Source organism: Pyxicephalus adspersus, chromosome 5, assembly GCF_032062135.1.
Source record: "Pyxicephalus adspersus chromosome 5, UCB_Pads_2.0, whole genome shotgun sequence".
NCBI lineage: Eukaryota > Metazoa > Chordata > Amphibia > Anura > Pyxicephalidae > Pyxicephalus > Pyxicephalus adspersus.
In genome coordinates, this window is record NC_092862.1 from 62721128 (window position 1) to 62744418 (window position 23291).

Genomic DNA, 23291 nt, shown 5'->3' on the forward strand with positions numbered 1-23291 from the left:
GAACCAAAAGTGGTTTAGATTTAGGAAGTTTGTTATCAAACATGACTGGAAAAACTTAGGGCACTTTTGGCAAATCAAAATCACATAAAATGAGTCATGCAGGTGTAAAGTTTGCAGGTGACAAAAACATATTTCCGAGAATTTCACTCTTGATTTATTTTAGGGAAATAAATTGGCAGTCATGTTTTAGTATTACTTTCCCATGCTGTTCGAAATATGTATTTTTTAATACAATTTGCTTTTTAAATTGATGTCTGTAGTCATTTTATACAAGCTTTGTGTGTCTCGGCTTATGGCTGACATGCTTTTTCTCAACTCCTAAGTTTAACATGTAACTTCTGAGTGTATAATCAGTTCTGTTTTGACTCTGATCATCTTAAATTAGGAGCCACATGAATTTGGTTTTAAATGCAGTATAGGTACTTTGCTGGAATGTATGCAATGTGTTTTTATGTAACTCCAAAATGCTTTATTTTCAGGACTCTCTAATTCATAATAGTGAAAAGTCATAATAGCTTGTATATTCACTGTTTTATTGCTAAAGCTCTGGAAGTGCAGGAAGCGGAAGTCTTTTATCCGGAGGCCAGATATTATACAGGCTTACCCAATTAAAGCATTTTCACCTTCTCCTGTCACTCAGCCATCATTGTGAAGTATACCAGATCTGCAGTCACTACCAATCTTACTGAATTGTAAATTGCTCATTCACATGTATTCCTGATAATTGTTCCTGGATGTAAGATGTGTAAGGATTAGATGCAGCATAGAAATGACATCACTAAAAAGGTAAATTTCAACACAGGGTAATACAATTGCCCATAAGTTTTTGAATACAAAAGTTTATTTTATTTTTATTTTTAATTTCTAGAAACGATGTCCTATTTCAGGAGACTCTACCTATTCATGGAATGTTTGCATATTTTAATAATACCATTTAAAGTAAAAATTAATAACTGTGTAGTAGTTCCTGCTATTAAGTCAAATGAGCGTATGCACTTATATAGTATAAAATATATAAAAGATGTATTACATATATATGTAGTTTTTGGTGTTTTATATATAGACAGGCGGTTCATTTGTATTAAATAGGGATGTATTGAGACTTGAAGAAGGGAAGGGCCTGGAACTATTGCCAGTGATTGTAAACTGCCCTACTATAGAATGATTTCCTTGGTGCTGTAAATAAATATAAATATATATATATATATTAGAATATAAATGAGAAGCGTTCCTGACTATACTTTACCTAATATTTGCATATAAACAAATGCATTTCTCATTCTTGGGGGGATATGTTTCCTTTCTTTTTGGTTCATTTTTTTTTCTTTTGGATGATATACTCTAATCTACTACTTATTATTTCAAAAAATCTGTCTCTTCTCTCCCTTTAAATCACTGCTTTGCCAAAGTGCTTGCATAATATACAGACACTGTACAATATTTGTGGCCATTGTCTTCGAGTTAATACTCTTTAATCTCTATTTTAAATGAAAACCTGCCTATTCTAACCCTCCTACAATGACGTATAAAATAATTTATAGCTAAAATGAAATAGATACAGGATTCACCCCTGGCACTATGGTATTTTTTTTAATCTAATTGCATTACTACATGCACCCAATAGGAATGCCCAGCTTCTCAAACCATTTTTTCTTTACAGTATTATGGATATTAATCCTTAAAATTGACAGAACCTAGTAATAGGATTCAACTCCCCCATCTCCTTTTTTTCTTCAGTTGGATTTGCCAATTCATTTGGGTTCACCAAATTAACAACATGATTCACCAAGCCTTGATGAATTGGCACTTACACAACCCCAAGAAAAAATGGTAATGAAGAAGTAACTCAAAAGTCATTCATATTGGTATGAGAAACATAAAGATGCCTTGGACTTTTGAGCAGGGACTAGTATAATTTTGTCTGGTCTTACAAATTACCATTATCATATCAAAAACCTATACTGTTGCTGTAGTTATATGAGCTATTAGGCATTGCTGTTAGGCTTGTCTTTTGTGGTGGCATGAAAATGGCAATTTCTTCTAAGAATAACAGCTCTACAACTATAACGTATCCATAACTTAGAACAACTGTTGCCAACTTTATATTATTTTCCTACCTTAATAATGTATACAATAATATATCTAACTACATTTTGAACATTGTTTTATTGTGACAAGTTTTGCTTTATTTGACTAGTGTCATTTCAGACTTTTTTTAATAGTTTCTTCTATTCATAACACACAGTTCTGGAATCTCTACATTTTACATAGAAGAACATGCTAATTCTGCTTTAACTGGTCTTTGCTGCTAATGATAGATGACCTCGGGGAGGGATCAAGTGGTGTAATGAGGCAGAGTTACTGCATGAGTCTTCTGTAGACTCCCATTAGAGCCTAACTGGGACAAAATTCCCTGAGGGAGAACAATAGACACCATACAGTGGCTATCATTGAGTTCTGGTTCTACTTTTCCTTCATATGTTTGAAACCCATGACAGAGAAGGTCAAAAAGGTTAGAGACTCGCACCTCAGTGACTGATAGCACACATTGCTCCCATGAGAGAAGGAATTGTTCTGTCTTACTTCCTGATGATCTCTTCTCAGACCACTGATTCATGCTGACACCCACTGAGATCTGATCATTATGCTGACATAAATACCTTCTCTGGAAAACAATAGTAAACAAAAAAAAGGATATACTATGACAGTAAAACAAGGCATATGCCAAATGCTATTAACAGGCATATTGTTCTTAATCTAGCAGAAGAAGGCTAGTGAGCGTAGCTATAATAACTATTAATGTTTTATACATAGCCATCAGCTAATCACAAGGCAGAAACTCAATGAATTTAGACATGCAGATATTGTCAAGATGATCGACTGAAGTTTAAATTGAGCATCGGAATGGGATAGAAAAGTGATTGGGTGACTTTAAATGCGGCATGGATGTTTGTGCCAGTCAGGCAGGTATGACTATTTCTGAAACTGCTGATCTACGAGCATTTTTCTACACAACCATCTTTAGAACTTATTGGGAATGGTCCAGAAGAGCAATAATATCCAGTGACAGTTCACTGGGTGAAATAGGCTTGTTGAAGCCAGAGGAAGGATTAGTTCAAGCTATTAGCAAGGCAACACTAACTAACAACTCATAGGTAGGCAGAAGAGCAGCTCTAAACATACAGTGCATAAAACCTTGACGCAGATGGGTTAGAACACACAGTGTGTCACTCCTGTCAGTTAGGAAAAGTCACCTGCAGATACAATTCACATGGGCTCACCTGAATTGGACAAGAGAAAATTAGTAAAGCATTGCCTGGTCTGACAGTTAATGATTTCTGCTGCAACAGATGGATGGTATGGTCAGAATTTGGCATTACCAATATGAAAGCCATGATCCAACCTGCCTAGTACTTGGTATCAATGGTTCAGTTTGGTGGTGGTGTAATGATGTAGAACAGGGGTGCCCACACTTTTTTGGCTTGTGAGCTACTTTTAAAATGACCAAGTCAAAAAGATCTACCAACAATAAAAACTTGGACTTAACAAATCCTGTGAGTGGTAGAGTTTATTTTGAATGGCTCGCGTTGCCTTTGCGATCTACCGGTAGATTGCGATCCACCTGTTGGGCACCCCTGATGTAGGGGATTTTTTCCTGGCACACCAAATATGCATTGTTTAAATGGCATAGCCTATCTTACTAACCATGTACATTCTTTTATGGACCACAAAGCATCCATTTTCTGATGGCTACTTAAAGCAGGTCACAAATCTTATCTATTTCCTGAATTTGACAATTAGTTCATTGTACTCAAATGACCTCCATAGGCACTAGGTCTCTGTCTAATAGATCAACTTTGGGATGTAGCAGAATGAAGATTCGTATCATGCATGTGCAGCCAACAAATCTGCAACTGCGTAGTGCTATCGTGTCAATATGGACCAAAATCCCTAAGAATATTCCAGAACCTTGTTGAATCTATGCCATGAAGAATGCCATAGCAGTTATGAACGCTAAAGGGGCTCCAATCCAATACTAGCAAGTTGCACCTAATAAAGTGACCAGTGAGTATATATATTAAAATAACATAATACATAACATATAACATACCTGCATAAGGTTGCAGTGGTGTTTACTAGAAATGTCAATTACAAACATGGCACAGCAATAGGTTTTAAAGTGACAAACATGTGAATGTTTTAAACTGATCAGGAGAAAGTGTGGCCATCTTAGAGATCTGTATGTGCAAGTTGTGCTTTGCAGATGATTTAACATGCTTTAGCTATCATATTACAATACAAAAGAGCCTTATTTACAGATATATGTTTTATATTCTACATGATGGGATTTCCATGCCTTATAAGAGCATTGAAAGTGTATTACTACAGCACTAGGCATTGTGAATGAACCTTAATGACATTGCCTTACATTTCTGAATGACTTCATTACATCCTTGTTCTGACAACTTAAAATTACCTCTTTTCTCAGCTTGAAAGCTAGTCATATGTTTTTGTCTCTACAGTTGTGCCATTGTTCTCAAAATGTAGTAAATGGACCTCTAGTAAGAAAAGATAATGAGTTGATTGTATCATTTTAGTATCTGTGACATGTTTGTCATATTGATGTATGGTCTCATTGACTTTAGACAAGGATGTATGCTTTTGTTATGGATCTGGAGTGTCCAGTAAGGTTTTAGCACACTTTACTATTGTTATAGAATAGTGCATCTGCGGAAACTAAATGCAAACTGATTTGCTTTGTGTCACATGTGTTTGTTGCATGGTATTAGATATGCAAGGAGTTGGTTACTTACATCCACTAGCTATACTTTTTAATGTCATATGTGTTGTTGGCATTATTAAACCTGAGTTTTGGCTGCTTGATATTTTGCGGTTTTGTATTTATTGTAAAAAAAAAAAAAACCTTTGCTACAGCATCTCACATTCCCTTGTCATAAATATATAAATAAGGGCTGATACACTTTCACAATATTTTCCAGTGTGCCTACAGATGTAATGTTGTGCTTCCTAATTCTATTCAGTAATACCATGCTCTACTAAAAACCATGAAGTTTCTATATTGGGTAAAAAGTGAAAATATAATGCATCTGGCTGAACACTGCTGCCAACAGCACACCTGCTGACCTGTAAAAAACATTTTATAAATATTACAAGTCCAGATGTCTGTTTCAGCTGAGCATTCTCTAGTTTAGCACTCTCTGACCGTGTAACTTTGCAACAATCTGTCTGTGCAGCTGGTCCTCATAGAGTTAAATTGTGACAGCTAAAAACTACTTGTGTTTATTCATCATAGCAGTATAGTCTAAAATATAGATGACATGACTGCATAGTTTAAGGAAGATCCAGTACATACAAGACAGGGAGAGGGTTAAGCTTTCTTTAAAGGACAAAATGTATTTTTAGGTAAACAGAAGGGTCACAATAATATTTTCATGACATATGCATGCAACTGTGTGTGTATATATATATATATATATATATATACACATATAGTGTAGATGGTAGGATCAGAATTTGGCATTACCAACATGAAAAAAAAAAATATATATATATTTATATTTATATATAGGTATATGGATTTCCTTTACTAAATTTTATGCAATTACATTTTCTGTTTTTCATATCCCACTAATCTAAAAATGTCAATGAAAAATGAATCACAAATTTTCTTTCTTGGACCAAATGTTGATCTTATGATCTATTTATAAATGTTTTCACCAAAAATCCACCCAACTTCCCCTCATAATTTCCACAATTGTCACCTTGAATTCAATGGGCCTGATTTATTAAAGCTCTCAAGGGTTAAAGACGATACATTTTCATCAGTGAAGCTGAGTGATCCTGCAAACCTGGATAAGATCTGGTCCAGGATTGAAAACATTTGCTAACAAATAGACAGACATGATAGACTTTTTGGAAAACTATTCCAGGCTTTCTGGATCACACAGCTTTACCTGTGGAAAGTGTATTCTTTTTCAGAGGATGCACAAAGTATAATAATAACAACAACCAAACATAAATATAATGGTGCAGTAGGTAACTGTTTGGAGAAGTAGGTAACAGTAGGTTTCCAGTATGGAGAGACACCTCCTTTTGACCATGAAGCATCATTGGTGGTCAATTCAGATTAAACGCCAGTGTTAGAAACACTCATTTATATTAGTGGTAAGTTAGAATAAAAACCTACATTTAAATTGGTAGGTTTTTATTTCAGTGGAAGGAAAATGTATTTTAGAGTTGATGGTTACTAGGTATAATTTGCTTCCTTACACTGGTGGTCCAAAAAAGAAAAGAAAACTACTTTGTATGTATGTAAAACTAATATGTATGGTAAGTTGGAGTAAAAGGTATTTTGCTGACTCTACTGCTATCTTTGCATATTGACATCATAATGTGTGCCATAACTATACACCAGGAGGATGTCATTTAATCCATTTACTATGGATATCTGCTGGGCCTTGGTTCCAGGCAGGTAAAAAGAACCAAAAGGGTCATAACACAGATCTGGACCCCATAGCAGTTACATGTATATATATATATATATATATATATATATATATATATATATATATATATATATATATACATGTTGTGTTATCTGTTTATATTGCAAATCAAATGTTCACCGAGCTTAGTAAATAGGGTGTACCTGTGTTCACTTTGAATACCAAAACATGTGCAAGAGGAAAAAGAAAAAAGCTAAAACAGGATGTTTTTTATGTACATGATTGAGTGACTGAACACTGAACTCAACCCGACTGGGCACTGCTTCACTTTATATGCTAAGCTCAGGAAACAATTACTTTGCAATGTGAGCTTTGCTAAGTAAACAGTCTCTGCTCCTTAGGTAAATTAATCTCGGCTTCTCCATACATTGTCAGATATCTGCATGGTTAGATCTGAACCATTTGACTTGTACAAAATTTCCTTGTATTTTCTTTTGGTATAAATAGAGCCCTGTTTGCAAAGAATCAAGAAACCTAATTTTGCTTTAGTATTGATATGATGGACAGTATTTGTTTCACAAGAAGAAGCACTGAGTAGAACACTGTAATGAAAACTGAACAATAATTTAAACCTTGAAATGCATACTTTGAAAAAATGTACTTGTTCAGAGTTTTTGTTATAATCCGGTGATTGTTGTAGGGCATCATTCTGCCCCATTCCATATTGTTGTTAATCTGGTTGTCTCTGAACCCCTGCGTGAAATGCAGAAGTGAAATTCCCAACTATAATAAAGGCACTTACATTTAGAAAGAATTGTGTAACAATCCCAAAGCTGCCAATCCAATTTAGACCAGCCTGGAAAGTTTAGATTTGATAGGTGATACATTAAGCAGAGATAGCGAAAGATATTAAACAACACAGCAAATGCTCTAAAAATACATGAGCTCGCCTTAACATGTTAGGATTTTGGTTGCACAAAAATACTGTTCATTTTAATTCATTTTTGTTGTAAGGCCTTGAGAAGGCTTTAGTTTCTGCCATAATAACAAATGTGCCGTATGTAAAATGACTTTTAATATTTCTTGTATTATCATAAAGCGTTAGGTGTTATATTTTTCACCTTTTAATACAAATGTAATGCATTTTTTTAAAAAAATACATTTCTATAACGATGAAGATCTGTGCTTGCATGACTACTGTAAATATAATATTGTATAGAGAACAAACACTAGAGTACATATTTTTAAGTGATCAATACTGAAATACAGACATGCAAAGTAGACATTTTTAAGCTTATTATTGTGTCAGTAAGTAAAAAAGTATAATATTTATGGGAAAAGTTCAGAGTGCTGCACTTTTAAGGTTAGCTATACTAGGGAGTATAGTCTATACAAAAATAAGGACCCCTAAATACAATATTTTCAAGTAGGCCTAAGCTGAAGGATTAGTCACAGACAGCCCTCCTGATAGTCTGTGGTCCATCTTGATGGTTAGGCATTTCTATTAAAATGACACGTAACCTATTTTGCCCCCCGCCCATGGAAATTCAAATGCATCTGTCGAGTTGATAAAGCACTTGCCTGGAGGGAAGTATTGTTTACATTTTCACTGCCTTCAGAGGGAAAGTGTGATTCTAATTATTTTCCCCCTGCTGAAAATTAATCCTGACCGTCTTGTTTAGCATATTACTTTTGTATATCTATCGGAGTACTAAATAATATTTTACATAAGTGTCACCATTGTTTTTTTAGTATAAATAGTAAAAAAATAAAAAACTTAAGTCCATCATAGTAAAACTTGTTTTTAACTTCTTAAGCTTTTCAAAGATTACAATCGTTATGCAATTTAAAAACTTTGTAAACGAACTGTAATCACTCATTTAAATGATGTTTTCTCTGTGCAGATGCTTTTAGGTTAATAAATAAAATATTTACCCTCACAAGAATATACTCCCATTTTATGTTTAGTATTGGAACTTCACTGTAAGCACTCATCTTTGACACTATTGCATGTCCATCTGACTGCTTTTGCCTTTGTCATTATGGACCTAATTTATTAAAGTTCTCCAAGGCTAGAGAGGATACACTTTCATCAGTGAAGCTGGGTGATCCAGCAAACCTGGAATGGATCCGGTCCAGGATTCAAAACATTTGCTAGCAAGTAGCAAATGACTTTGAATAAATCCATTCCAGGTGTGCTGGATCACCCAGCTTCATTGATGAAAGTGTATCTTCTCCAGCCTTGAAGAGCGTTAAAGCAGGCACTATGTGGAAATGTTTCAAGCACACATACATTTGTTCTTTTGGTAGATTCTGGAGTCAATATTTTTTCACTATTGTTTCAAAGCAGGACCAGACATAATTTATAGCAGTGCTGATAGCCAGAGACACTTATACATACCTATGTCTGCTGATGTATTTAACACTAGCCAATGTGTAGAGCAGCTAATGAAACTTTACACAGGTAAATAAAAATCACAAAATGCACCTAAATATAATCCTAATGAATCGTCAGATTCTATATAATTTTGGTATTTTGGTACATACACATAAAAGTGGCTTAGTGAATTCAGGGCCATCTTTAAAACATAATAATAAGTTGTTCAACTATAGTATATGATTGCCTGTGCCTGCTTAGATCTAGCACCAGGAACAGTTGCAACTACAGTAAACACTTATAAAAATTAGGACAGAGTGCAATTAAATACAGAATGCTCGAATAGGTGTTTCAGTAAGAAATGTTTGGTTGTGCAAAAAATGAGGACTGGAAGTGGTGAGAGTGTGACCGCAGCAGGACAAACAAATTAAAGAGCAAAAGTTTGAAGACAATTATACTAAAGGTGATTTTTGATCCTTTTGATTATATACACTGTGGTGCATGGTGCAAGAGATTACCTAAAAGACTATGGGGTCACATCACTCTTAACATAACATAAAAAAAGGCTGTGCTATGGATTTTAAATAAACAATCTTGCTTTTTAACAGCAATGCTTCAATGACATAATACCAATCTAATCATCAACCACTATCTGAATAAACACATAGATGCGGTACTAATAACACTCTGTCCTTCTGATGAAGTCTACTGGTGAAACACGTTAAGGACTGCAAAAGTTATTGTGTATCAATACAAATCCTGTGATTGTTAAAATTGTCATTTTTTTGCATTTTGCAAGCGTTTTTATGATGTCTTAATTTTTTTTACAACAAATTGCATTGAATCGTTTTCAACATATATTGTGTTGTCAGTGTCAATATTTAGCACCATTAAAACCCATGTAAATCTTTCCTGTTGGGGGAGGAAAACCCTTTGTGCAAAAAAAAGGTTAGCTTGAAGCAGACCTGGTCTGCCTCCTAAAAGATAATGAAATACTTTTTATTCCTTTAAGTAGTTCCATTACATTATGCAGCCTGGCAATGTGATGTGAATATTATGTACCATGAAAAACTGTAACTATAATAAATATTCATCATGATATTTATTATATTCTATTATTGGTCATTTTAGTTATCATTTTTACTAGCTATGCACAATCATGTAAATATTCAATGTATGATTAGAGGTTCCCAGAGCACTTTGGGTTATCTAAAGAAAGATTAGAACAGCTTGCTTTGCAATTCCCTTTGTCTGATAGAATCCTTGAACACAGAAGTCAGGTTATGGATTAGTCATTGTGTTGATGATTGATTTCAGTTCTGTAAACAAAAAGGCATCATGATAATATGTAATATTTATTATTTTAATATTTACAATATTAGTCATTTAGTAATTTATTGTTTATATCCTGGCCATAATAAACAAGAAAATAATTTACATTGAAAATGATTTCATTTAGGCTGTTTAATGCCCTTTTTGTGCTATTTAGCTACTAGAAAAAACTAGCAGTGGGCTACATGTGTGGTAAAGAAATATGTGAACACTGTGTTTAAGTCAATTATTATTTTAGTACGCATTGGCAATCAATTCCATTGACTCAGTGCTGCTGCACCTGTAAACTACATTCATGCTGGAAGCATGTATTCAAATCAATAGGAACCTGTGCTCTTCTGACACCATCTGTGCATCAAAACCTCTCTTGTTCTTATGGAATAGAGCCAAATGTGGCATTACAGAGATTGCACATGTTATGATATTTCAGTCTTAGGCTATAAAGAATTTTATGGTGGAGCTTACTATTTTATTTGTTTATAGAAATAATTTAATATAAATAATATTAAATAATGTAAAATAATATTCCCAGCTGGGCCTCGATGTTCGTATTTGCAATGTAGGAGCCTTGTATCTGAAACTTAAAATCAGCTTTAGACAAATTGCATTGGAAGAATGAGTGAGAAAAGGCTGTTGTTGTTATGAGTAACATAAATACTTAAATTAAGTAACACCAGGACTGTATGTCTGCTAAACAATCTAAAACATACAGTTGGTTAGCTGCACTTACTACTAAGATAAAAGCTATCCAATAGCAATCACTTCTACTTCTCAGATCATTTTGTTAACAAAGAAACAATGTCAAGTAGACTTGTATACAGAAGTCTCTGTGAAATAATAAAATCATGTTATTCGATCTAATCATCTTATCATCTAATCATCTTATTCAAGATAATCTTAATCATTTTGGGAAGTATTAACCTTCCTGGCGGTATAAGTGTTTTTAAAGGGTACCTAAACTCAGAAATTTCGAGAATGAATCGGAGCGCAAAGCCTCCCAGGATGCCTACGTCACGCATCCCGGGAGGCTTTTGGGTGCTTCTTTTAATGAAAAGAGAAAATATTGCCGATCTCATGCATGTGCAGTGAGATCGGCAAGTTTTTTTTTCAACCTACGTCACCCGATCTCCCGCCTGGGTTGGATGATGTAAGAAGAAGAACCAGGAAGAAGAGGAAAAGATGGCGCCGCACGGCTTGTGGGCGGATGCCAGGATGACGCGGGCCCAGATGGAAGACACCTTCAGATGGATTGTACTGCCCTGTGGGATTAAAAGTAAGTGTACTTTTTTGTTTTAGACACTTTTCAGTTTAGTTCCTCTTTACATGTAAAAGTGGTACTTAGTATTTTACATTTCCTGCCTGGTCCCGCCTTTCAGCCACGCAGTCCCGCCACACACTCGCCAGCAGATGCTCAGCCGGCATCTTCTTTCCCTAACTTTGCGCCTAACGCCGGGGACGCAGATGCCGGCCGGGCATTGCCAGGTTACACAAATGCCGGCCGGGCATTGCCAGGGGAAGAAAATTCGGGGCATCGCTAAAGGACGCTGTGGGCACTGCTGGAGGATGCTGCTGGAACGTGTGAACCAGGTAGGACTCCCTGGAAATTCCACCCAGTGTGGCTCGGGGTTACTGCTTTTGGTATGGAAAATTCACCTTAAATCACACTCGAGATTGCCGCCAGGGAGGTTGAACAGCATTATGTGCATAGATGTGCATTTTCCAGCAAACCAACCTTGCTGAGTATTAAATAGTATTGTGTTATTTTCTGAATACCTTCCAAGCAGTGGTCTGTAAGAAAAATTACCTGACCGGTGCGCCCCATCTCCCATCACAGGCTCAGACTTGCTTTCTGAACATCCTGGGGGGACAGTAGCACAGGGCTGTGGACACAAACAAAAGTTGTGTCCATACAGAGGACATGATCAGCAGGGTCATGAGAGGGACCCCACTGATCCTGTCCCCCGTATGGACACAACTTGTATTGTGTTCACAGCCCTGCGCTACTGTCCCCCAAGGATGTTTAGCTAGCAGGTCTGAGCCTGAGATGGGAGAGTGGGTTCTGGCATCATGATTTCACTCCCCGCACATGCGCAAAATTTAAAATTTGGAATGTAGTGGTCAATGAGGTTGCGAAAGGTTGACAACCACTGTTCCAAACTAACCTTCAGTAGCATAATATAAAATTGAGAGCATAGCTATAGAAATATCCACCAAACCAAGCTTTGGAAAAGTGATAAGAAAGTATTGTGTGCATAGATAGTTAGATGTCTACCAAGCCAACCTTTGGGGGCAATGGTATTGTGTGTGTAGCTTCAAGGGCGACATTGTAGTTTTCTTCTTTTTTTTTTATTTTTTTTTTTATAAAACAAATAATGTCTGGGTCCACCTTAGTTTTAAAACCAGGTCCCTACCCAGGCATGAAGCATTGGGGATAAGGAAAACACAATGTTGCAACATGTGTCAAGCCCTTTCTGTACCATGCATGGCCCCACTTTTTTGGGTAGTGTGTCCCATAGTTCAGGGACGTGCCTCTTCTGCACATTTGGTGTATTAAATATGGAGTGCAGGAAAGTAATGCAGGTGTACAGGGGTAATGTCCACATGCTATATGCTATAAACTGATGGTAACATTTGAGTTGAAGATAAAATATATTCCCCCATGCTAATTAACTTAAAGTGAAACTAAACCCACAATACTCACCTGTTCCTGTTCCGTCGCAGGAGGTCACCATCTTTGTTGTCCTTCTCTTCCTGAAAATAATCTTCAGCCATCTTGATTGGCCAAGCCAGTATGATGTAACTCCCATGCAGCAGTTCAATAATTCCCAGCACATGCAAGGGAAGCTGAGATTGCCAGGTATTTCTGGCATAAAACGCAGCATGTGCAGCACAGCAGAATAAGCCAGGTTAGAACATTTATCGCAGAATGGACACTGCCTGTCCCTTTCTTCAATAAAAACCTGCCTGATTTTTATTTGTTTCAAGTGAGACTTTAGTTCCACTTTAAAATCCACCAATTCAAATTCTGTCATTATGCCAAATTCTTATTTACACAAAACAAGTACATTTTTTTCAAATTTTTTTTGAGGACATTTTCTCACAAATGCTCCATTCCCATCCCAGCTATTTTAACGGCTATACAAGGTTCAGGGGTTTTGCAGTAATTTAAATAGGATGCATCCCTAGATTTTAATGCAAACTGATCACATTTCAGAAATGTAAACTTTTTACAATCAATTCAAATTAAAATTTGTTGTTATCTGATCTCCCAAATTTGGCTAAAATGATATTCTAGAATTCCTGTAACATTTTAGAATGAATATTATTGATGGGAAGGCTGCAAATTATGGAATTACAATACAGCAGCTTCAAGTACTTTCTCAATTTCATCAGATTTTGTTTATGGTTCATGGTGTTAGACACTTTCCACAATTTTCCACTTTATTATGGGTGATTGGATTCTGGAAATACTGTTGAAAACAGTATTGTCTCCACTTGATAACATGCTACAGATTATAGGTTTAATATAACTAGTGCTTGTTAGAAGTGACAGGCACTGAAATGTTCCAGGCTTTTTGGAAAACCAGACATCAATGAAACTGCAATAAAAGTTTTATTGGCATTACAAGAATATATTTTACAACACTTCAAACATAACAAACAAAGTGAGTGTGGGCAAAACTGCAATTTTTAAGGAACTTACATAAACATACTCTTTTATCATCAATACTCTTGCATCATCAATATAATTTTCAACCATGCCATTGTCATCACCTGCAGTTAACATTTTTGATGCAGAAGTTACTTGCATTGTTCAAAGAATTCAATAGAAAACTGGCATTCTCTATTATTACATAACTTCAGTAGCTTGGATGAACAATGATGTATGCACATTATGTGGTGCTTCTGCAATGTCTAACTTTAGCTGTTTTCACCCAATAAACAATTGAAATACATATTCTGTTTTAACTGTTAAAATATTTGCTAATGCGTCCAGTAAGTGATCCGAGATGTGCCCATAAATGATGGGTGTGGGAAATTATTTGTTTTGGGGTGGAATGCAGTTAAGTAATACAAGGTATAGCAAAGGAGGCCCAGGTAAACTAACCTTAATTTAGTAAATAATTTTAAAACATCTTTTTATGTGCTTTGAAGCTCTCTTGTGTTGCCCAACAAAAAAATTAAAGTGACTATTGGTTGTCCTCTCACTTAGGCTGTGTACACATGTGCAAATTTTGTAGCTGGAAATGAACTTTCATGATCATTTCCAACAACAAAAAGTGACAGATGAACAAGCAAGCGCTGTACAAACACCACTGTTCTGTTCCATGGGCAGGGTATGTTCTATGGTAAAGGGCAGAAGGAGAATGAGCGAGCAGCACCCCACTGTGCTCTCCTCTCTTGACTTATATAGTGATTGTACCCCATCAATCGTTTATGGATCCGTCTTGATCCATGAATGGTGTTGGGCGTCTGCTTAACACATGCCAGAATCTTGCGAGACGAGCCATACTAGTTCTAGTTTAAGGAGAAGTTACCAAACAAAAATTTGGAATGTGTATTATAAACATTTAAGGCATTTTCTAATGACTGAATGCTTTGTCCAGATTGCGGTATATGATTATATTTGGAAGAAAGAAGTAACCAACAAAAGCTCCATCTCCAGTTCTGACGTCCAGCACCTGGAACCTCATGACTCATCAAATTATGGAGATGGCTCAAAAGACATTACTACTCACGTATTGATTTATACCATACATCTTAAGGGTTTTCGGGAACTTTATAGGCAGTTCCTGCGGCTACCTGATGGAGCTATTGTGGAGGTATATCACCATTTACATTTTTTTCTATTATTCATTTCTAAGTGAATGTGAACATGTTCTTTCAGAAAATAATTTCAAAACAAAAATGAAAGGTTTACCTTTGGAGGAGCCTTGCATAGGATCTTCTTCCTTCAAACTCTTTTTTTTTTTTACTACTGTCTGTTTATTAATAAAGTACTGGCTAAAAGTTTTTTCCACTGTAGGTGAAAGCACATGCTAGATTACACCTCTCTTACTCTCTATAAAAAACAAATGTATTTTTACATTAAAGGATGTGTTTATCAGTACCTTATGAATGGAAAGATGTATAGCTTACATGTACAAAAATGTATGTATAAGTAAAAATAACTAACAAAACTATCACATAACTTAACACTGATACCATTCTAAAAGGTGTTATGAACTGAAAAAAATCCAGTTTCCACCATAAAGATAAAATGTGGTCATTTATATTTAAAGAATGTCTGTCTCGTTTTCTTCTATTTAAGTCACTGTGAATGTAGAAATTCAAAATCCTTAAAAACGACTGCTCAAAGCAAATGAACTCTTACAACAACAGGCAGTTTTCAAAAGCATTGTTGAATATATTACATTTATAAGACTTGATTAAAGGGCATCTTCAGAATTTAGCATGTCAACTGTTGTGCCACTCTTGCTAAATGTGCATTTGTCTCTAAAGTGTTGCCATCTACATTAACAGATACTTGTATTTGCTATGATAACAGGTGACACAATGGGTCACATAATTAGAATAGCAATTCTAGCCCCAGGTTTCTTTGATTTTTTTTAAATGTCCACCCCATCTTTCCTCCCTTAATAAAAACAAATTAGTTTCTGTGTATTCTTTGGCTTATGCTCGGGGTTGTTTTCCCTCGTAATGGAATTGGCTGTGAACTGTGTTTTTTTATACCTAGTAAATTTAACATCTTTGAATGTTACTAAATTAAAACTAGCAAAAAGTGAAATCTTCATCTTCTTCAGCAAAGGTTACAGCATTTCCAATGACAGTTGATGTTTCAGCATCTCCCAGTAAACAAGCTTATAAAGGGCAAGGAATTACATTTCTTCACTCATACTGTACAAGTAAATTAATTCAGATTTTGTATATCATTTAAGCTCCAATTATGCTAGAAAAATGTTCCATTTTCAAATCCCTGCATCGCATCATTTACATCATCACATGTAGGGTTCAACATATTTGGTTTTCCTCAAAACACCAGCACACAACATCCATTAATAAAGAGCTTGCCTGGAAAAAAAAACTAAAAACCTACATTATAAAGAACGTAAAATATTAAACATTACCTAATTTTCTGAAGAAAAGAGTATATCCTTCTGTTACAAATTGAGATATTGCTGAAGCATTTAAACCACCACTGCTCTCAGCATTTACTATCCAGGTCAACATGCAAAAACTGCCTGCTGTGGCATTTACCAGAAGAGTCAGTATTTTATGGAAAGGTCTGGGCCTCCGCTAACAGCTTGGGCTCAGACAGAGCAAGTTCAGATGGTTAGAACATGTTAGTAAGTTCTAGTAACTGGGTGTTGAGGAAGATAACTGAAAGAAGCCCTAGGGCTCTTTCACAACCATGGTGTAAAACAGTATGGTTGGCTGCTCCAGGGAGCACAACAGATTGGAACTGTGCACCCAGGAGTGGCAAACCACCCGCAGGTAACCCGATTTCAATCCAAAACATTGGGGAAAAAACTATTTCATAGCATAAAGATCTATTTCTGCACCATACCAGGCTCCAGAGAATAAAATCTCGATGGCCTCTTCTCCACAACCGCTTTCCCAAAAAAGGATGTTGGAGTTTGTTGGAGGCTTATGATTGACTCTGAATGACTCTGATAAAAGGGCTCTGTTAGGAGACAATTATCTAGCTGGGGATTCCATGCTGTAGACCACCACAGGACAGAGCGCCTTGTTTATTCTCTTCGTCAGTGTTGCTTGCAGCCACAGGGAATGTCAGGCAAATAGCTGTCAGTCCTCTGACGACAGCATACCTTGTTTCCCTTTGGCTGTTGGTCTCCCGTCATCCCCTGCTCTGAGACTGTATGCAGAATTTAGAGTTGTGCTGAGACTAATGCAGAAGGGTTCCTGATCTCAGTACTGCAATACCATTGGCTGCTGGGGCTGTATAGCTTCTCTGCTCCCAGTGATCTGTGCCTGTTGTACCGTTTAGCTGGGCTGACCAGCTGACGGTGTGAGTTTCATTTGATTTACTGTTACTGACCTTGCCTGTTACTGACTTTTGGAATGTTTCCTGCCTGGACCAACCATTGCCTGTGACCCCAACTGTGCTTTGTGCTTCTCCCTTGGTACCTGGTCTGGTGGACTGATTGATTGACCATGTATGACCTTTGGTTTGTTTTCTGGATTAGTCTTCCTAAGAACCTTGTGCTGCTTTATTTGTTGGCCCCTGGTCCTCTGTCAGCCCTTCCCCAGATGCCATCCCTAGGCACTGTCCTGAAGGCAAGCGTGTGCTGAGAAACAAAACCAGTCCCCCAAGGCTGAGCAGGGGCTTGCTATAGGTGAAGACTGTGGTATTAGATTGGAGGACTGACACCTGGAATGTACTGGTGCTGGACCAGGGCCGTACAGGCATATCTGCCTCTTTATCCAGGGAAATTACATTAGTACCCCTTGCCCATTTACAAAAAAAGAAAAATGGAAACTACACTTTACACACACTGTAAAAAAGTCATAAAAACTCAACACCTGTTTATTTTACCAATACTTTTAAGATAAAGGCTATTTAGATTCTAAAAGTCAGTGATCAGTACCACACTCCTCCATTAAAATGTTGTGGGGTCCCCCCAGTGTTCAAACCAGACCCTAACCTGGACATGAAGCCTAGGTGGTCAAGAAAAAGGTGACAGCAAGTTTGTGCCCACCTCAGATACCTGCTTTAATCAATTATCCTAAAACAATTTTACACTTTTTCTTTACTTATAAAATTCCCTTACAATTTGTGATATTGCAGTGTACATGTATGTTGTGACCAGTATACAGTTAGTGTCTAAAAAAACATGTTTACCACAACTGTATTAAACTTGCTGTTGTGTGTACTTATGAGAACAAATACAGTAGCCGTTGCAAAAAATAAAAAGCTAAACTAAATACTACAAAGAATAAATGAAAAAATGTATTATATTGTTGGGAGATAGATCATGTACTTATTTTACATAATTCTTGAGTGGATATGTTAAAATTATATTGAGAGATGTATACAGTACTTCCAATGGGCATTCTTGTCCCCTGTGGAATACTTTACAATGATTTTATTGCTCTTTCATGTCATTTACTGTACAATATAAACAGATTAGGCTGTTAGGTTTAAGCTGTCTGCTTTTGTATGGAAGCTATTTCAGATACTGAAGCCCAAAGAATGTGGAATATTAATGTGAATTAATGTTAATATTACAGGCCTGACAGTAGCTAATGAGGAGGTTCTATATATTCTGTCCTACAATAATCCAAATATAATAAAGATGAAATGCAAAATATATAACACTTCTAAACAGCCGTTATTGTAATCACATAGAAGTACTGAATATGATGTTACTGTATTACTCTTGAGCTAGATTATAATACAAATATAATTATTCCTGCTAAATGGTATTTGACCTTTTTTGGTGTAAAAAATCTGTGGGGCAGTGTTATGATTTGAGGTTGTTTCAATTGGTCAGATCCAAGTTCAGCAATGGTATATGCTCAAAAATAGTTTTTTGCCCAAAAACAGGTTTTACCATCATGATACCATCATGAATATTTTTAACTGATGGCAAGGACATATTTCAAGAAAACAATACCATGATTAGTTGGGCTCATAATATGTCAAAGAGTGGTTTAGGTGGCACAGGACATCATTTTCACACATAGACTGGCCACCACAGACCTTTAACCTCATTGAGAATCTTGGATTGCTAAAATCTAGGATGTGCTATAAATAACTTTAAGCAGCAGTCCAACTGTCCCATCATCAATATACAGTTTAGTAAAAAATGAATGCAAATCAAGACAGAAATAAATATTGTGACACTTCATAGGCTTATCAAAAATATATCATAGTAAATGTAATCAAAAGCTAAAAATGGTCCAAGGAAATATTAGAGTGCATTATTTTTTTTGATGCCACATAAGTGCAACTCAGAAAACAGAATTATTCAGTCCTCTAATCAGTAAGTACTTGGGATCCAATGGGTTCCAAAATTATCCTAATTTAGGAATTTAGATGGATTAGTACATTTCTTCCTCATTAAGTACATAGCATTGTTCGGTTGACCTTGATTTATAAACGTGGCCTATAATTGTATGCTTCAGCTGGGTCCTAAAGACCTCTTTGTAGTTAACTGAGAATTACCTAGAATACTCTCCTACCAAAGAACACTACAATAATTATTTATTTTTGTGTTTGTGACTTTTTTTAGATTTTTGGAGATTTTAGTGGTGTGAATCTGTTACCCAGTGAAGTTAGTAATGCAGCTGATGAACATGCAAACCCAATCTTTTCTCTATCATGTGATGCAGCTACTGCAATGGACCTGAGAGAGAGAAAAAAATGTACAGCAAGCTACTAAGGTAGTGTATATCTGCATCATTAATAATATTAATATTACTGTTTTTATTTTAGTTTTGCTAATGTATCACAGTAACAATTTTTAAGTGTTTGCTTTTCACTTGTGATAGTAAAATAACCACAAAATACGTACCGCCCATCTATTTTGAATGTTGTATTCTACAAAATGGCAACAACAGATTTAGTCTTAAATAACACCTACCTTGCTCTCTGGGGTGTTTTTCTTTGGTAACTAGTGGAGGTGAGTGGTCCGATGTGTCTAGAAATCCAATCAGATAAAGGAGATGGTATTTTTTCAATAGGCCATACTATACCTGTCATTGACAAGCATAGAAAAGCTGAACCATTCCAACCGTCTGATCATGACCAGATTGGCTGAGCCCTAATATGTCTGCTAATGACAGCTATAGTACATGTTAATGGCAAGCAATGTACAGTCACCTGTCAATAGCAGATACAGTATGGAAGAATCAGATCTGAGTCGGTAATCTCTGACCACCACTACTAACTGCCAATAAAACTGTAATATTCTCTTTATTCTCTTTTTATATTTTTTGTTATTACTATGTGTGCATTGACATGACATTTTTAAAGTATGTTAATTTGCAATTTAATGAATTTCAATTATTTTTTTAATGTGTAATGCAGGTTTCTGTTGGATTTAGTAAGCTAATCAAAATTGTCTGTCATTGAAATCAGTAGGGCTTTCAACCTGCTTTCTCACACTAAAAAACAAACCTGACTTAGGGGCAACAAGACACACAGGTGTGAACCAGCATCAGTGAAAACAATTGAAAAGCACATGCTTTGATGGGAGTTAGTAAATGTGCATTACATTGCAAAGGGTAAAATGGGGTCTAAAGATTAAGGTCTACCCAATTTTGTTCTTCATTTAGGAGAACCAGTTTTTGTTATTGCTACAAAAAAAACAAGGTAGCTAGCATTCCAAAGTTTAATTGATACTAAAACCTTCTATCTCAGATAGGTTTCATCTACCATATTTATTCTCTGCGAAAGGCAATTACTGTGTCTCTGAAATGTCATGTTGGTTTTCTGTTTTGGGATTTTAGTAAATCTCTCATGTAAATGGCCCCAAGGTTTGTCTAGGCACCCACCACACTGGCAGATGTTGGTTATTGCAGGGAATAAGGTAAACTATTTTGAAGTTTTTACTGCTGTTTGTGTCCCCAATGTGGTGACTTCTCCTCACTTCTTTGATTGGTACCTAAAACAGGAATGAGGGAAAATAAAAGAAAGAGCAATAAAAACATTGTTAGAATTAATTTTCTTATTTACTGCATGTTTTTACTGTTTATTACACAAACCCAAAAAGGAATTGATGAGGAACTGTTTTATATTAGCTGTAATCTTCAGATCAGGAGATATTGTTGTGTTGTTGTGCAATACTTGTTCTTCTCCTCTAACTAGGTCATTTCCTTATTTAAATATAATTGTTTGTTTCCTCCATGTTGAAGTTATTGTATTCCATTAATATTGCAGAAGCCTTTTTTTTACTTTTCTCATATACTGTCTGTTTATTGAACATCTGCTTACTACTGCACTGTTAAAAATAAACCAGTAGGATCAGGAATGTGCCATTCTTATTTTTTTTTAAATAAGAAACACATCCGAAATCAACAAAAGAAAAAAAGTGATATTTATGGTGTTCATGTGCACAATCAGTTGCAAAAGAAAGACTGAATGTGGTATTGAAGTATAATTCTAGGAATACTTTTTTGACACCTTTCTTTTTGTTTGTGTGTAGCTGCCATGTCTTTTGTCAGTTGTACCTGTGCCCTTCTCTTAAAGCCAAATCTTCAGCTTTCTGTTCATATTTATCATCCATACTTCACACGGCTAGGACCTTTCTCATTAAAACTAATCTTTTTTTGTACCACTTACTGACACATAGGTCACAAAACAAGCTCTCGGACTTCTACTGATCCCTCTACCATCTCAACCTCCCAACTAGCACTGGCAAATATCATGAAAAATGTGTCACTGTCCCAAAGTACACTCAGTCCAGCCACCATAGGTAGGAATTTACCCTGGGTAAATTCCCATCAGCATGCCCCCAGGAAACAGTCCTAGATCAGTTTTTGGATTTCTACCTTCCCCATTCTAATTCCAAAATAGTCTTCATAGCTATAACTCTTTACAAAATGTTGTAAGTGGATTTTGTTTTGTGTATGAAAGAAAAACCATTTCAAGCACGGCGCTTTTATTGTACAAAATCTTTAACAGTTGAAGTTTTTAACAAATGTACATAGGTAATTGCAAAAATGTACTTTCAAAGTCATATTTTTAATTATTGTTATGTTTTATTTTTAGATTAGCTTTTAAATGCATCATTAGGAATGGAACAACTAAGATCATAATGTTCAAAACAACTGGATATGCTCAAATGATATCCACATAGACATAAATCACCAGCACGAAAGGCAACTTCAGGTCTCTGTTTAACACCTGCTGGAAAAATAAAAGAGCTAAACAATGAAAAAGCTCTGCAAATCGCTTCAGTGGCTTAACAATTGTGTAAAAGAACTTAGGACATAGTCCTATCTCTTTTCAATTTGTATGGGAATTCATATGATAATAACAAGGAAAATGAATTCCTATTTATAGGTAGATTCTAAAATTAAATATATCATCACTGTTATTTCTTCTTTCCTGCATAAGTCACCTCTCAATAATATATAATAAAAGTTTGTTAAACAGTGTTGTTTTATTGCATTTTTTTTTACTAATTACATTTGGGTTTTGTCTTTACAATTTTTTTAAAACTCTGCAAACTTTGAATGTCTGAATTAATCTCTAAATTTTTCAAAACAAGGCAAGATAATAAATGTACAATACTCTTATTGACAAGAAGTGTTGGCATAGGCAAAAAAAATACATATCATCACCATTTTGATTGGCCAGACTGGGATGATGTAACTCCTGCACATATACGCAGGAGTTCATATAGTCCTGGCAGCCCTGGGGCATAAATTCTTGTTTGTTTCACACTTTTTTGTTTAAAACATAACTTCATATGTGTTTGGATGTCTTAATTTACAATGTAAAAAATAATAAAATATAAAATAAGAAAACCATTTAATGAAAAGGTGTGTCCAATTTGTGGCTGGTACAGTATGTCAAGGCATATTTCAAGCTATTTAAACTATGTTTGATTATTTTATACATTTAACATATTATAATGTTTCTTAACTTTTGGTGTTATCAATATTAAAATTGTCAGACTTTGCTAGCAACAAACTCTTGGTAAATCTAGGAGGTGGCACCAGAAGATAAATCTTGAAAACATGACTGCTCTGTAAAGCTCTGAATGTTTTCAATAAAAAGAATGACGATTTTAAACCAACTTGAGTGATGCTATAATTGAAGCCACCAAAAAGGCACTATGAGAAGAGTGCCAACCCAATGGGGACTAATAACGTGTGATACATTAAAAGAAAAAATTATGTTGTAGTGAATAAAACCTACATTTATTTCAACATGAATAAAATACATTTAAAAATTTACAAAACATAGTTAACAAGAGGAAAGCTAAACACAGTACATACAATGTTGTATACTGAGTATATTATCGTCACTTATTAACTATGTTAAGTAATCAGCATTCTTTTCCTTTTATTCCAACTTATGTTTAGTAAAGTTGTATTGTATTTCATTCATATTGAAATAAAATTTATTCTGTACAACATAA

The 23291-nt window shown here is 35.5% G+C and overlaps 1 protein-coding gene across 1 annotated transcript in view; it reads left to right on the forward strand.

The window, feature by feature from the left end:
• Window positions 1–22561, forward strand: part of LOC140332061 (uncharacterized) — a 102290-nt gene extending 79729 nt beyond the window's left edge. Inside the window, exons 18-20 of the mRNA XM_072413358.1 lie at window positions 14784–14999; window positions 19434–19584; window positions 21914–22561. Coding sequence (XP_072269459.1) covers window positions 14784–14999; window positions 19434–19583 — 366 coding nt within the window. The 3' untranslated portion in view covers window position 19584; window positions 21914–22561. The remainder of the gene's footprint in view (window positions 1–14783; window positions 15000–19433; window positions 19585–21913) is intronic.
• The last annotated feature ends 730 nt before the right edge of the window (window positions 22562–23291 follow it).